Below are 17,476 nucleotides of genomic sequence, written 5' to 3'. Positions count from 1 at the left end.
CTGGCACCAACCCTGATGTGACAGGCTAGTGCAGTATCTGTCATTTATAGATTCCACTGAGTGTTTCTGATGCGTTACAGCTCTTATTTTATGATTTCCTGATTACTGATTTTATTTGAAATTGATATAATTTATTTTGCCATTATTATTGTCTAACACAGTAAATCAGCAATGGGTCAATAAAGAGAAGGCACTTTTGATTTAGATTATGTATATGATTACCTATAGCAAGTCACTCATCATGCTAATTTTAACCCTTTCATATCTGAATGAAACAGAATTTCTTTGGCTTCATGTGTAATTATTTCTGAAAGAGTATTGCCAAGTATGCACCTTAAAAGGGACATTCTGACAGGGTGGGGACAGGCAGTCAGTGTCTCTCTTCTCTGTCCTACTTAACTGGTTTAGCAGGTTATATACACCTTTTTTCTTTTTACGTTTAGGTCCCATTGCCCAGACTAGAAGTTTTGGGAGGAGTCTGCTGCCTTCTGTACTGTCCTGTCATACAAACCTCTCGTTCTCTGGCTTAAGCTGTCAGACTTTCAGGTGCAACACACTGTAGGACAGAGGTTCAAGGACCACAGGGAAGGAGAGCAAGGGGACAAAGTGGCACCATGTTTAAGGGGCAGAGCAAGTCACCTACAAAGTCGCCTACCAAGTCGCCTACCAAATCACCTTCAAAATTTGGCAAGTAAGTATGGAAAAGTTTCTGTTTGACTATGCTAAATACTTGCAGCTTTATTTTTTGGAGTTATACAGAAAAGAACATCTTTTAAATGTTAATAACTGCACTATTTTAACATTGTCTGTAAACTTTGTCCTTTTAAATAAGGAAAAGAGGAAATTGAAGCAAGTCATAACAACCAATTAGATTGCATTAATTTCACTGAACTCACTACAGAAATTCTTAAGACTTTGTCTTTAGCTCTAGAAACTGCAATGTAGTACAACAGCATACATGGCTAGAGGCAAATTGAGAGGATTGTTTAGGTAGTATTTCTACTACCGTTTTCCTCAACCCTTGTAACATAGGGGAACCTTTGAAATAACTTTCAGATCTCAAAGAACCTCTTCTATATCTTAATTCTACAGCTCACAAGACACGACTGTGATCTGTAAGTTGTAGTTAAGAATAAATAACAGAATAAGTAATGTGGTGTACGTAGCATATTTGACACCCTGGGCTGCTCTATCCAACAATTATTTTTCAATAAGAATAAGAATAATGAAATTAAGCAAATAATAATAATGGCCCAAAAAAAAACAAAAGCCAAAAATATGCAGAGGTGAAAATTGTCGTGCTTTCTCACATAAGTGGTCAGAGAACAAGTGGCCCCTTATGCTGATGGTCAGTGAGGGGTCCTGGTACACTTGTAGTCAAAAGAATGTCCCTTACATTGGTGGTCATTGGGATGAATGCCTGTTACATTGGTGATAAATTGAAAGATGGCTCCTTACATTGGTGGTCATTGAGAAGAACGCTCCTTATATCGGTGGCCAGTAGAAGGAATGTCCCCTTACATTGGTCAGTGGGAAGAATGTCCCCTTACATTGGTGGTCAATGGGAAGAAGGCTCTTTACATCGGTAGTCAGTGGGAAGCATCGATAGTCAGTGGGAAGAATGCTCTTTACATCGGTGGTCAGTGGGAAGGATGCCCCTTACATTGGTGGTCAGTGCAAAGAATGGTCCTTACATTGGTGGTCATTGGGAAGAGTGCTTCCTAAATTGGTGGTCAGGGCAAAGAATTCTCTTTACATTGGTGGTCAGTGGGAAGAATGCTCCTTATGTTGGTGGTCAGTAGGAAGAATGTTCCTTACATTGGTGGTTAGTAGGAAGTATGCTCCTTACACTGGTGGTCAGTGGGAAGAATGTCCCCATTACACAGATCTGAATACACCTCTGGCAGCTGTGGTAGATTATCATAGAAGCAGAAATTGTTCATTGCTTAAGCAGCCCAAAGAAACCTCTGGAGGAACCCTAGGGTTCCGGGGATCCCTACTTGAAAAAGGCTGTTTTACTACATAGCTTTGATAGATCTAAAAGAGATTGAATAGGGATTGCACATTCTGATCGCAAGCTGTGTGTCTGGCTTCCAGCTGGCTATTGATTGTATTATTAAAAGTATTGTCACCAGGTTAAAGATGCCTAATAGAGTCGCAAGACCTGTTGCCTTCATGCAGGACAATTTTTGTCACTAATTTTAACTTGAATTAATTTCCCTAGAATTGCATCTTAACCACTCTCTTTTTGGATACTTCATATTTATAGTAAAACATTATTAAATGAGTATTTTGCAGAAGGTGCTGCAAATCATTGACTGTATTACTTACCGTCAATGATTAATTTCAAGGAAAAATCAATAAAAAAAAAAGGATGTACCTACAAATTACCCCACCCCCCGACGCTTCTCTGTGGAAATTAAGGTGTTAAAATCTGCAAGGTTCCCATGATTCAAGGCAGTATTGGGGTGTTGTCTATTTGGATCTCGAGAGGTGACACTTTTTTTTAGGCGGTGACACTAAACCATGAAGAACCTGATGAACAGGTTGAAAATGAATCAAAGGTTCTGAGACCCACCCAGACAGCCCTTTTCTGCCTGTCGCAAGTTCACAAGTCTCCATCTGGTTCCATTTTTTTTCTTTTTGCTCTGAACTCAGCTTGTGGCTTTCAGGCAGATACTCACTGAAATTTTTTACGGTACTTCAATCAGTGGTACAAGATAAATTTCCATATCAGTGCTCTTAGTTAACCTTGCCTGTTATTGGCCCTTTGCCAGTCAATGTTACCGACTCTTCATACACCTATTATCTTTAGACTGCACACATAAAGGATAGATAAAACATTAACAATAGATGTATAACAAAGTGATTCTATAGTAACAGGATAGGACCCTCTCACTTTTAACTTTATTATTGTAATATATTATACTCCTTCCTTTTAGGGGGTCTTGTCATTTACATGGTTTATATTCACATGGTCTTCTAATTGAACCCAGAAAGATTGATAAGTCTTGGGTAAAAGCTTTTTGAATCTTGGGTGAAAAAATATATATAACTAGACACCTTTATGTGTTGTGTAGACTTATACCTGGATGGTTCTCGTTCATCAAAGTCATAGTGTTGCTCATATTAGTTACGTTCAACTGAACAAATCCAATTTAATGACTATCTATCTATCTATCTATCTATCTATCTATCTATCTATCTATCTATCTATCTATCTATCTATCTATCTATCTATCTATCTATCTATCTATCTATCTATCTATCTATCTATCTATCTATCTATCTATCTATCTATCTATCTATCTATCTATCTATCTATCTATCTATCTCCTGCAGCCATTTCTAGATAGCATGCCCCCTTGCTTTAACAATGGACTGCACAGAGTTCATCAAGTCTTCCAGTAAATATAATTATGTGTAATCTGTGTCTCAGGAGTTGGAATTTGATGTGTCACAAATGAGAAATCAGACAAAGTTTTAAACAGCCTCTATGAAGCTACACAGTGCTGTGGAGCCCAGGTTGGTCTGGGATAGCTGCGGACTCCCCTGGGCAGGGTTCAGTGTGTAGTGCCACTTGCCATGGGAAGGAAGCCACAGACGGAAGCTGGTCGCTCTCTCCTGGAGGGGATTACATGTTCATTGGGAATCATTCAACATGTTTATGGGCTAGGGTTTCATGTGTGGTAGACCAGCTTTCTTACAGCAATCCACTGAAAGTCATCCATGAGCCAAGCTTTTGTAAAAGAAAAAAAAAAAAGAGGGATAATAAATTAATATATACATGCATTCATGAATAAAAAGCCTTCATTGAAAAAATTAAGGTAATACTAATTGAAAATGACAAAAATGTGCCCAGTACTCGTGAATTCCATAAATAATTAACAAATAAAATGTGCACTTAAAAATGCAAAAATAAAAATCATAGCCCAATATAAGAAATTACACAATAATTTCTTATTGCAATATTGCACAATAATACAAATACATACATAATTGATATAGAACTGATCATTTTACCTTGCAGAATTATACATTTTTTTTAAACTATGAATAAACAATAAACTATTCAGCCTTTACCCAAAGTAAAATGTTGTAATCCCCACTACATAAGGTTAAGCACTGACAAGCTTAGTAAATGCAAATTACATTATATAATATAACAGAACTGCTGCATTTGAAGGATTTTGCTTGTTGCGGACTTACTTTGTGAATGTGGGAACACCCCTTTCATAGTGTCAAAAGTTTTAATCAGCTAGTAGCGATGAGAGAATAATTAGGAATAAGTCCTCTAGCAGTTTACTAAATTGACTCCAATAAATTGTTTCATGGAGTTTTGATCTACTGATTTTTTTTTTCCTGCTTTGTCTTTTATTTTTATTTTTTTAATTGTTATCAAAAAGTGCAGATATGATTTTATCCTATCAGGTAGATCCCTATGGAGCTGTCAAAATGTATATGCTATTACCAGCCCATGTGCTCTGGTGTATGATTTGAAAAGGGAGCCGGGTGTTAATGGGTACTTGGCTCAGGGCTGGATTGAGGTAGAGGCAGGAGAGGAATTACCTGGGGTGGTGTACAGTATGACAGCCCTGTCTTGCTCTTCATTCGTTCTATTCATCAGTTTATACTTTTGTATTTGTAGTGCCACATTCCGAAAATGCTTTGTACAAAAAAAAAAAAAAACATAATTCTAGTTACTTTATACGAGGGAAATTTAACAAAATATATTTTTTCTTTTAAATAATTTTTTTTTTTTTTACTCTTTTAGTTTCTAGATTCGAAAACACATATTTTAGTTCCCAGATTTGAAAACGCATTTTGGGCCAGTGGTTAGTGGCCTTCATCTCTGAGCCCTGCACTAGCTCAGACACTTAATATGCTATGGTTAAAAGAAAAAAAAATGAAAAAGGGTACCTTGCCTTTCACCAGGTGAAACCAAAGTCTATTTAAGGTTTACAATTAATACCAGAACAGAAGGTGAGGGAAAATATTTTAATGGAGACAACTGTTCAAGGTGAGGAGAGCAAGTGTTATTAATTGGAGCACTGCAGGTCTAAAGCCCCGTACACACGCACCGACTGTCGGCCGTAAATTTTTGGCCAACGTCCGATCGGCCGATTGTCGACTTGTTAGTATGATGCTTCCGACAACCAACTGCGACTTTTCGGCCGAACAAAATCTGGTGTGTATGCTATAAAATTTTTGTTGGCCATCAACAGAACGGCCGATTGTTCGTCAGTCAGTACAGATTTCGGCCGACAAAAATCAGATGAGCAAGACTGGGCATGCTCAGAGAAGAAAAAACACACGGAAAGTAAACCATCACGTGACATCACTTCTGAAGTTGGTTGTTGTTGGCCGAAAAAATTAGTGTGCAGTCTAGAGCACATTTCAACCAACACAACAACACTGGACAAAAGTCGGCCGATCGGTCGGCCAACAATCGGTGCGTGTGTACGAGGCTTAACTCAGTGCAGGGTGTGCTGGACCATAGTAGAGAGACCACTGCTGTCACACAAAGTACTTTGCTTTTATTTTGGAATTTATTTTTATTTTTAGAATTTGCCCTGAAACTTAAATGTGGCTTTAACTTCTCTCTGGTTATACTTTTGTAAAATGTCTATGCAGTTAAAAGAAATTGTTGAAACAAGATGAAAGCAGACTTTAAAGAGCATATTGTCCTTATCTGCTAATAAAATTACATTTTTTAGTAAATCTTTTAATGAGGGTGTGTCTCTGTGACACGGATTCCTCAGATGGGTTGGTTCAATACTGAAGATCTAAGAATAATATGAAAGACCTTTTTTTTCCAACCGCATTTTAATTCAAAAGAATTTTACAATGGCAAAGGTTTTTTTGCTGCAACACAATTTAAGTGCAGTTGATTTTGTTTTTAATAAAAGTGACTAAGAACCTTTCGACTGCCATGTGAACAAGCTTGCTTAAAGTGGAACTTTAGGAAAAAGAAATGCAATCAGGCAGAATTTTTAATGCAGAAGAGACCTACTGGGGGAGATTTACTAAAACTGGAAAGTGCAAAATCTGGTGCAGCTCTACATATAAACTAATCAGCTTTAAGGTTTTAGCCATCATTCACACTGAGGGCAGGTTTGAAATCGTGCGATTTCAGCTGAACTCGCGCGATTTCAAACCTGCATGTCAGTGCCAGTTCGGGGGGGGGGGGGGGGGGCGATTTGCCAGACAGATGTCTATTAAAATCGCCTCCGTAGGGGCCCAAAGGGAGGGACCCCTGTGGGATAAATGCATTGAGCTGGCCCATAAGTCCTCGATAGATATCAGTACGGCGGAAATTAATTATAAATTGCTCTCCAGATGGTATAAAACCCCAGATAAAGTGGGGAGATACCATTTGGAGACCTCAAAACTCTGTAAGGTATTGGGTACAATGGCACACATCTGGTGGGATTGCCCAAAAATAAAGATCTACTGGAAGGAGGTACTTTCATTAATCAAAAGAATCACTAACATAGAGGTTAAAGAAGACCCATGGACATGTCTTTTCCATGGGACGACATTGTCGTTTAAACATTATAAAAAAAACTTAATCCACCATTTGTTAAACTCAGCGAAAAGTTTAATACCATTAAATTGGAAGAAAACAGAAGCTCCTACACATAAAGACTGGATTGCTCGGGTGGAGAAAGCAAGAAAACTAGAACTACTGAGACCCTGGGGAGAACAGGACCTGGAGTATGAAAATAGAGTAGCAATTTGGGAGATATGGCAAGACTATAAAAAGGAGAACTAAGGGCATATAAATTGGTTTCCGAAAGAGGGAGGGGTAGGGAGGGGTAGGGGGGGAAATTAGGATTGGTTCATGCACATAGTTATATCCCCCCAATTAAGGGAGGGATGGTATTAATGTATTACTAAATTTTGTATGTTGAAAATCTTTAATAAAGAAACTTAAAAAAAAAAAAAAAATCGCCTCCGAAGTCACCAAAAGTAATGCAGAAACTACTTTTGGGAATTGGTGCTGCGCCACAAAGTCGGCGCTGCACCATTTTGGACAGTGCTGTTGCAGGGTCAAATTGCATGTCAAATCTGCCTGATGTGAATGGGGGCTTATAGTCAAAGCTTAAAGCGGAGTTCCGGGCACAAAAACTATATATTTTTTTGTGCCCGTCCGCTAGTTCAGCCTAACCTGAAAAGGAATTGGATAGTTAGATTTTTTTTTTTTTAAAAACTCACCTTGTAATTGACGATCGTAAATACTCACTTCAGGGTACTTCCTCCCTCGGAGCCGCGGCTCACCCCGTCACTTCCTGCGCTGCGATGATTCCTGGGAGCTAAACGTCATCGCTCCTAGGAATCAATGCGACGGCACCGGCCCCGCTCGTCACTTCCGGGTGACGCCGCATTCCCCTGCTAAACAGCTTCTGGGCATGCCCAGAAGCTGTTTAGGAATGCGGCGCCGCGCCAGAAGTGACGAAAGGGGCCGGTGCGGCGCATTCTGGGAGAAGAAGACGCGGAAGAAGACGCAGAAGAGGACCGCGCCGGCTTCAGCTGCCCACAAGAGAGATGGAAACGCTGTGGAAGAAATTTTATAAGTAAGTATTTCTTCTAAAAGGTAAGTGCGAACCAGGACAGATCAGAGGCTAGCCATTGTGGAATGTGCTAGCCCTGACTGTCCCAGGGGTATGTTCATTAAAAAATGACATCTGTGCCCAGAACTCTAACTGAACAAGCCAAAGTTAGAAGCTGATTGGCTACCATGCACAGCTGCACCAGATTGTGAGTGCTCCAGTTTTAGTGAATCAATCTCCCCCACTATGTCTCTTCTGCACTAAAATTTATTACCTGCCTGTCCAAACTCTACACACAACTCTGTGTACAATTTTGGCAAAGTTGAGATAATGAACTCCCACAAACTTTCAGGAGTGAAGTCATCTTGACCTAGCCAATGAAAATGTGGGTAAAGTTCCATTTTAATAAAGCAATTTTTTAAAGATTAAGTCCACATAAAACTGCTATTTAAATTTCTGGTAGATGCTGGAGAGCTAAACCATCTGATGACGTAGTATTGAGCACTCTATTTTGGAGATATCTGAGCTTGTGTTACTATGTCTGCAAACCTACTGTGGCCATTCTGAGGGGTTTCTGTGCTCCTTGTTGACATTTTTATTTTTTTTGGTTATTAAAGAAGGCAGCAGAACATGTCAATGTGGGCACAGAAACAAAAAGAGCCATGATAGTCATAAAATTGCTCATACTATGCTAATGACACGGAGTACAAGAGAAAGTGAGTACATTTTATGCCACCACATCTTCCTGGAATGTCACTGACCTGGTAATTTACACCCCCCAGCACATTTTTTCCCCTGTAGCACACACATGCATCACAAATATGTCAACTATACTTTTTCACCTTTTTTTCCCCCTTGCTATCTACAGCCTATGATTGCAAAGCCTGACTGCAAACTGTTTGAATGTGTGGTTCTTGTGCTGTCAAAGATACAAATAGCATTAAGGGGGCTGAATGACATTATGAATTGGATGGTGTCTGTGACGGAATCGTCTCACACTCTGCTTGAGTGCTTCTGTCAGTATACCGCTTTCTCCAGTCTGAACATAGATATCAGATATTTTAGCTGCATATTGCAACCAAGAACTAGATTGGACTGGACAGGCTTTTAATATGCTTGAAAATAGGTCAATCATCACATGAACAATAACCCAGATATTTACCCAAAACATCACACAATGGTTTAGATAACGAGGTACAGCTGACTCATGGCTAATCCCATTATAGAGAATCCTTAAGGGCTCTTTCACACATGTTTTTTTGGCGGATCTGAACGGTCCCCCCATGCCGATCCGATCCGTCAAATCTGGACGGATGGAAACCCTATTTTCCATCCGTCCAGCGGATCAGATCGGATGGGAACAGACCGACGGTCCATTCCTTTCCGATTCCCCCATAGAGATGCATGGGGAACTGACAGCTGTATCTCCGCACACAGCGCGGAGACACAGCTGTCATCCTCCTGCTCAGCGGGGAATCGGCGGATCGTTCCCCCGCTGAGAAAAACGGACTCCGTCTGACGGACGGAGTGTATGAAAGGGGCCTAAGAGTTTAGTCAAATTAACCAAAATATACTAGAAGCATTAAGTTGATTAAACAACTAGCCACCTGGATGCTCAGAGGTCTCATTCCAGGTCAGACTTGCCAGCATCGAGCTCACAAAGTACAATATACATTATTAAAAGTGTAAACACACCCCCACAGTAGATTGTTAGCAGACAATAGGTGTGTTAATTAGCACAATTAACATGCAAACAGTGATCTCACTCCACCTTAGACTAGTAGGCAACAGACTATAGCAGGAGACCTACTTACAAAAAACACATTATAGCAGAGGACCCCAGTGGTTTGAGCAGATTACATTAACATCTATAGTCATTGCTGGTTTGAGGCATAGAATCCCAAACTTGGATATGGAATCTCCAGTTGCCAAAGTCTGTGTGTTTTGGGGAGACAAGAACTTTAATCAGAAATAAGACCACTCCACGAATCCCCAAGGCATACACCTCTCAAAGAATAGTGTTCCCTTAAATGCCAGAGCCCATAGTCAGTGGGTCAGAGACTTCTTCCTAGTCCTCTCCAAAAGCCCCTGTCCCGGTTAAGTCTGCCACAGTGTCACTGACTATAGCCAGCCATTTCCAATGCTGGATTGCTGGAAAACCGAAGCACAGACAGAATGCAAACATGGCACTATGCATTTATCAAGACACGTGTTATATGGCTTTTTAAAGTTCATTGATGATTTCTAGGGAGAGCTTCCACTTTAACAACCTCACTACTGCGATACACCCTAAAAAGGAGGACTGATGGACGTGTATTTCTGCAGTACCGTTTATAAACAGCACTTCAAAAAACATACATGGGCAGCCAGTGCGCCCTTGAATGGCTGTGATCTAAACTGTCATTGGATGGCTCAGATCACAGATACAACAAGAAGAATTTATCAATGCTGGAGCAATTGTGCATGGCATCCAATCAGCTTCTATCTTTTATTTTCAAAGCTTGGAACAAGCTGAAGATAGAAGCTGATTGGTTGCCATGTACAGCTGCTCAAGATTCTGTCTGCTCCATGTTTCCAACATTCCCTCCAGTGTATACAGCCAATCAGGGTGACTCTGTACCTTGTAAGTGCTATAATGACCAATAATAAAGCTCACAAATGTAAACAGTGTTTATCGTCTTCTGTGTCCCCCAAGGGGAGGGTCAACCCCCATTAGCCTGGTGTCCATTGTGACTAAGAAATAAAGGGAAATGTAACATTTAAGAAGTGTACCCAGAATAGGAGGTAAAGGGAAATCTGCCACTGGGGACACCTGTATCAGGGAAAACTGTCCAAAAGGTTAATTCCCTTCACTCAACTCAACCACCTAATTTGCCCTCACCCCATAGACAACATGTCTTACAGAGCTCCTCCTCAGCCTTTAACAGTAAGCCTGAAATGCAGAAATGTTGCCAGTCGGCCCCATATGCACTGACTAAATATTTATTTTACAATAAAGGAGAAGGAATTGTGGGTAGAAAGGTGTTGTACTGTAAATACCTGAGAGAGTTTTTGGTTTTGTCTATGGGTGACACATACTGCAAGATATTGCAGGGTGTGGCTGTGATACCGAGACTTGGATTTTAAGGGTTTGTCCCAGGGATCACTAAATGTGTCATCCAAATTGACATTCTCTCGCTCAGCCTGTGATCACACCTTTCTACATTGTTAGAGTAAACAGGCAGAAGCCTGAAACTTACATCACAAATAATATCCTTCATATATTCCTCTGTATTTATGCTATGATTTCATTGATGTGCATTTTGTATTCTTCTGAGCAAGGCTAACATGCATAGCCGTGTACGCACAACAAAAAGCTTGCCGGAAACAACAGACAATAATACCTACACAGTGGGCTTCTCACAGTGTGTAGTAGAAGCTGCAGCAAGACAGGCATAGGCCACTTCTTTTCCTGGCTGGAAGACATCCAGCATCATCTAGCTCTTTCCTGCCCAGCCTGACAGTAACTGACCCACTCCTTTCATTCATTGGATTTCAGTTTTGTCAGTTATATGGGCTCAGCATCACATGTGAGCATTACCTTGAGACGTCTGCATGAAAAGCAGCCTGCCTAGCAGTGTCAACTCCTTCAGACTGACACCCATCCATCAAGGCATTTTAATATTTGCATAACTAATCCCAAGAGCTAGCCCACTGCTTGCATCGGGACTTAAGGCTCTTAAAGAGGTTGTAAACCCATATGAAATTTTTTTTTTTCTTCAACCTGAAAGAAAAACACATTATGAGCTAGTATGCATCGCATACTAGCTCATTATGAAATACTTACCTTAGAACGAGCCCCCGCCGTGCTGTCCGCTTAGCTGTATGGCGGGCGACATGTCCAGTCGCACGTCTTCCGGGATCGCAGCATCCGGCCATCTGATTGGCCGGAGCCGCGGTGATGTCACTCCCGCGCACGCGCACGGGAGCCGACAGTCACGGCACGGGTCTCTGAAGAAACGGCACCAGCGGCCGTTCCTTCAGAGCGCATGCGCCAGTGACGTCACTGGCAGCATGTAAGGTAAATATCTCCTAAACGGTACATGTTTAGGAGATATTTACAGTACCTATAGGTAAGCCTTATCATAGGCTTACCTATAGGTACTGTAAATATCTCCTAAACATGTACCGTCATAGGCTTACCTATAGGTAAAAGTGTCAGAGGAGGGTTTACTTCCTCTTTAAGAGGAGTACTGAAGAAGAGTGCTGCCATGTTTTCAGTAAGCTAGTACTGCACCATCCTGGCAATGCATTGAGAAGTGAAATAAAATTAGGTATTCATGAAAACTGAAAGGTTTTATTGAAAGACTTAGAGGAACCAGGGAAGGCAAAACATAAACTTCAGCTTAAAAGCTGGCCATACACTGAGCGAATTTTGACCAGCTCACAATATATCAGCCGAAACTTAATCAGTGAGTGGCCTTGTCTGCACCACTCCACCCAACATCGTTTGAAAAATCAAAGGAGCAAGGCCAGAAAATTGTTGGCCAAGCAGTGCTCGCATCTAATTACATGCAGGCACTGTTGAAGTTTTTTGACAGCCAGTGGCACCAGCTGTCAGAATACAATACCTGCAGAGGGAGATTCATTTATGCATGCTATTTGGTGTGGATGGAGGAATCTGTTATATTTCTTTTTTTCAGCCCACAGACTGAAAAATACATCAGTGTCTGGCCAGCTTAAGTCATGTTGTGTAAGGTTTGACAGACTTTACCAGAAGTCTAGAGATCACGTTCTACTGGCTAAGAACATGGATAACTAGTCATAGTGATTTGTGTAGGAATATGCTTTGCATGAACCTCTGCTCAAACTTTGCACACTAAAGTATTTACAGATACTGAACAAGCAGGATTAATTAAAAACAATCCCTCCTTCACCTCTCTAACGATGGGTATTGTGGAGAAATTCAGTTTAAAGGTTTACAACAGAGACACTGAAAACCCAGCTCTTTTCCTATTGCTTTCTATTGTAACAGAATTTTGATAGCAGACTCAGGGGAACTCCAGGAAATAAAAAAAATCCACCCTTGCAGTGGGGACCCCCCACCCTGCAAAGGTTAGATGTTTGTTATGTCTAGAAGCTAAAGTTCAGGCCATAGTTCTTACCTTACACCCCCACTTCAGCTGTCCACAGTGCCTTCCTCTTCTGTCGAAGCTCTCGTCTGTGGCTGGAGCCTCGTCATTATCATGTACAATACAGGGACATTATCTCTGTTTTGTATGCTTAGGAGGCTGGAGTAAGACTGAAGGTGGTTGCAGCTTAGAAAGCAGGCTGCGGGGAACTGGTTGGAGTAGTGCAGGAACCCTGCTGGAGTAGGGAATAAGGTAAGTATGTACATTTTATGCATGCACCCCTAGACATGACAAGCATTTAACCTTTGCAGTGTATGTGGGGTGTGTTTTGGGGGGGGGGGGGTTTATGCAAGGGTGGATTTTTTTAAACTGCTGGAGCTGGGCTATAAACCTGACTTTAGAGTTATTATTGTGATCTTTGTGAATTAATTATTTCACAGTACACGCAGCTAGATAGATCAGGGATGGCTTCTTTTGAAACTCTTTTACTGCTTGTTAAAGTGGATCTTCACTCTCCCAATCAACATTGATTATTTTTATTCCTAATGCTGCTAGCATTAGTAAATAGATAGGAAAATGTATCATATTTACTTGTTTTAAACTTTTTTTTTACATTTCTTCAGTTACTTCCTGGTTTTTTGCCTAGGCAAATCATGTCATACATCCCAGGAGTCTTCAGGAGGGAAGGAGAGGAGGAGGGGTTTTCTCAGCTAAGCGCAATCACCTGAATGCATATTTTAGCTAAGGGAAGGAAGTAAATGCTACATCATTTGCCCTTATTCAAGATGGCCACAACCAGAAATGCTAGGGGGATGTTTTTCAAAGTGATTTCTCACCAAAATAAAGCATGGAGACATGAATGGATAGGGGAGTTTGCTTTGAATAATATAGTGTTGTTGGTTTGTGGTTCTCAGGTGCAGTGAAGATCTGCTTTAAGTATATGTAAGTAGTTTTATGTCCATAGTCTTGGCACAGGAACACTTTAACACACTCTATTGGGTAATAGTAATATGTACAGTATATCATATAATGCAGTTTCTTTAATATATAGGAATACAGGAATACAAAATGTTCTAGAATTAAATGATCATTTTCAGTAATCATGTAAATTTTTGTATATGACATTGAATATATCCAGAGTGTATATATTTGCACCTTTTCCTTAAGCTTTATCATTTATAAGCTGTGGTTCCCAATGTCTATACAGAATGTTTAGTATGTGTTGAGTTCATGTGAAGTGCTTGTATTGTGTTGGGTAGGTGTAGTCATGTCTATAAAAAACACTAAGATCTTCTCCACTGGACCCATTTTGGACAGGTGCAGTGTCATCTGTCCACATAGAGCACATGTGTCAAACACAAGGCCAGTGGGCCAAATCCAGCTTGCCAGGCCATTTTATGTGGCCTCCGCACCTCTCCTGCAGCTGTGGCACCCCCTGCCCCCAGCTTGTCTCAGCAGTTGGCAGCACAGAGGACAGAACTCCTCTGCCAGATTCTGTGCTTCTCTGTGCAGCCACAGAGAGGCTCACCTCTGGCCCAGTGTCTTAGCAGTCAGCAGCAGAGAAATGGACAGAACTCCTCCTACAGATCCTGCACCTTTCTGTGCAGCCGCAGGACCCCCTCATCTCCACCTCCCCTGGTCTCAACATTCAGCAGACTCCATCTCTCCTCTCATCCTCCTCCGGACTCTGCACTTTCTGCTTCCCAGCTCTGCCCAAAGATTCTTCCTGGCAGCAGCACAAAAAGTAAGGGGGGTGCATTGTGATGTAAGGGAGAGGGAGGATCTCTTGACTGCTGATGGTGGGAGGGAGGCTCTTGACATCTAATGTAAAGGGAGGAGTTGGGTGCTTTGGACATCTTCTTATATATATATATATATATATATATATATATTTTTTTTTTTTTTTTTTAGAATAATACAATACTATGCCAATTGAAAAAGAAGGTCACACCTCAGGCAGAACCATATTCTGTCTGAGCAGTCTCCAAATAATTTTCTTGTGGATGATACCAGTGATGTGTGATCCTCCTAGACCCTTTTCAGACTTGCTTAAACCACTTAAGCCCCGGAAGATTTTACCCCCTTCCTGACCAGGGGGTATTTTGCGATTCGGCACTGCGTGACTTTAATGGACAATTGCGCGGTCGTGCGACGCTGTACCTAAACTAATTTGACGTCCTGTTTTTCCCACAAACAGAGCTTTCTTTTGGCGGTATTCGATCACCTGTGCGATTTTTTGATCATGCGCTATAAACAAAAAAAGAGCGTAAATTTTGCAAAAATAACAATATTTTTCACATTTTTTTAGATGAAATTCCCCCCCAAAAAAATGATAATTTGTTTTATGCTACATATGTTTGGTAAAAAAAATAACGCAAAAAGCGTATTTTGATTGGTTTGCGCAAAAGTTATCGCGTTTACTAACTAAGGGAAAGATTTTTGTCATTTTTGTTGTTTTTTTTTTAACGCGTAATGGCGGCGATCTGCGATTTTTTTTGCGGTACTGCGACATTGCGACGGACAGATCGGACCCTTGACTGACATTTTTGACACTTTTGGGGTTACCAGTGACATTTCTACAGTAATCAGTGCTATACATATGCACTGTTACTGTAAAATGACACTGGCAGTGAAGGGGTTAACTTTATTTGAGAGGGAGGGGTTATGTGTGTCCCTAGGGGCGTGATTCTAACTGTGATTGGCTGAGGCTTGAGCTGTAGGAACAATGATCAACGGTCCTACATAGTAGAACCGTATGATCACTGTTTCTACACCGGGGAGAATGACAGGCAGCTTGTTTACACTAGCCACCTGCCTTTCTCCCTCTCCACCGACGATCGCCAAGTGACCGGCGGACATCGGGTCCGCCGGTCACACGCGCGGGGGGTCCGTGACCGCGCGGGAGCGCGCCTCCAGCGGCGCGGGCTCGCTCCCCAGAGCCACACAGGCTAGTGACGTATATATACGTCACTTTGCCTGTGAGGGGCTGACCGCCGCAGTATATATACTTGCGGCAGTCGGCAAGTGGTTAATCTGCTATAGGAGTGTGAGTGGGCTCTGTGCAAGTCTGCGCCTGCCCTTTATGGCTTAAGTCTTAAGTTATTACTAAAACTAGCAATTATTTAATATGATAAAGAGTAAATACATTTATATAGTCTTACAGATACCACCAGCCCTTTGGGGGCAACCATAACGCAGCCCGTAATGAAATTGAATTTGATATCCCTGACGTAGAGTATAAAGTAATTTTTACAATGATGTCAGTTGGCTGTGTCATATGTTGGAATTAGGTCCTGTGTTCTTAATTTAGACTGCAGGAATGATAGGAATGTCATATCTGGGAGTCATCTAATGTTGGGTCTTAATTTTTACCTATTGCGTAACAGAATTATATGATGTATCATTGTCAGGATTTATTTCATGCTGGTGATGGTAAAGTTCCAAGTTTGAGGTAACTTTATAATCATCAGTTACAGTGTCATGTCATAATGGTGTCACATACCTTGTAGATTCCAATATAAAGAACAATTTTAAGCTGTACACCTCCAGGTAAAGAGATGGAGGACACAGTGTTTGCGTTGTTAGTAAGGCTGAGTAACCAGGACAGCTCAGGCTTTGTAAAGATTATTTTCCTTTAAATTCTAAGGCTTTAAAGAAACGGGGCATAAAACAAGCTGCAAAGCTACTACCAATGTCAGGAAAAAAGTGGCTGTAAAAACACGCTTTTAGTAGCTTTATGCATTGGAGTTAATGCGCGTTTAGCCGTGTTAGCTTATAGCAAAGTTTCTCTTCCTCTGTTCAAATCGCGGATCTGTCTCCGCTCACTGTGCTGAGACGGACCTGTCAGATCCCCGCTCTCCTCTATGGGGAGATCAAATGAAAGCGAACCGCCTGTCTATTTTCATTCGATCCCATCCGATCCGATCCTCCAGACAGATTATAACAGGGGTCACCATCCATCTGGATCTCATGAGCAGGATTGGATCAGATAGCAGCGGGTGTCAGCGGACATGTCATCGCTGACATCAGCTGCTCCATAGGGGTGAATGGAGCGTCCGATCAGGTCTGCCTGAAAAACTGACAGACGACCTGATTGGAAAGCCTGTGTGAAAGGGGCCTAAGTAGTCCACAGCTGTCTTTGGCGGGAAGCCGGTGGTTTACTCACTTTCTAATATGATAGGATTTGCTGAAGCTTCCCATTCTGGTAGCTAGTTATTGATCTACCACATGTATGCTGCCATGTTGGTGCCAATAAAATTGAAAATTATATCAAATACTTACCATAATTTTCTTTTCCAGGTGCCAATCCATGGCAGCATACTAAACCCACCTGATTCGTTCCAAGCGATGTACAGGGAATGGGCTGTTGTGTGGGCGTTAACCCTTTATAGCTTTGCCTACTACCAAGTGTATGCTCCTATGGATTGGCCCCAGGAAAGAAAAATTATGATAAGTATTTGACACAATTTTAAGCTTTTTTTGTCTGTGTCCCCTTGAGGTAGGAGGTGAAGGAAAGTCTCCCCTGTAGGAACACAAGGGCAATCTGACACAGGTTCTAACCCCAAAATCCAAGTTTTGGTTTATTGTTGGCCTTAAAGTGTATAAAAGGCAAAACTTTTGAATTTTCAATAAAGTAGGAAATGGATGACAATTGTACTTTTTTGTCGCCTTCCTTTTAAGTCTAGTAAATCATTTTTTGGCATACGGACCAATCACATAACTTGCCACTAATTAAGAGTATCCTACAGCCTGCCTGGTCTGGTTACTGTATAAAACCTCCCTCTGTGAAGACAGATATGATCAAAGCAGTGA

General features: G+C 41.2%; 1 protein-coding gene across 1 annotated transcript in view; it reads left to right on the top strand.

Moving 5' to 3' along the window:
* The first annotated feature begins 443 nt into the window (after positions 1-443).
* EVPL (envoplakin) overlaps positions 444-17,476 on the top strand; it is a 110,308-nt gene continuing 93,275 nt past the window's right edge. The window contains exon 1 of the mRNA XM_082271435.1: positions 444-691. Coding sequence (XP_082127561.1) covers positions 615-691 — 77 coding nt within the window. The 5' untranslated portion in view covers positions 444-614. The remainder of the gene's footprint in view (positions 692-17,476) is intronic.

The sequence above is a fragment of the Pelophylax lessonae genome, assembly GCF_965119305.1.
Source record: "Pelophylax lessonae genome assembly, chromosome: 11".
Classification (NCBI taxonomy): domain Eukaryota; kingdom Metazoa; phylum Chordata; class Amphibia; order Anura; family Ranidae; genus Pelophylax; species Pelophylax lessonae.
Note: the sequence above shows the minus strand (reverse complement) of the source record. Positions and strands in the feature narration are given on the sequence as shown.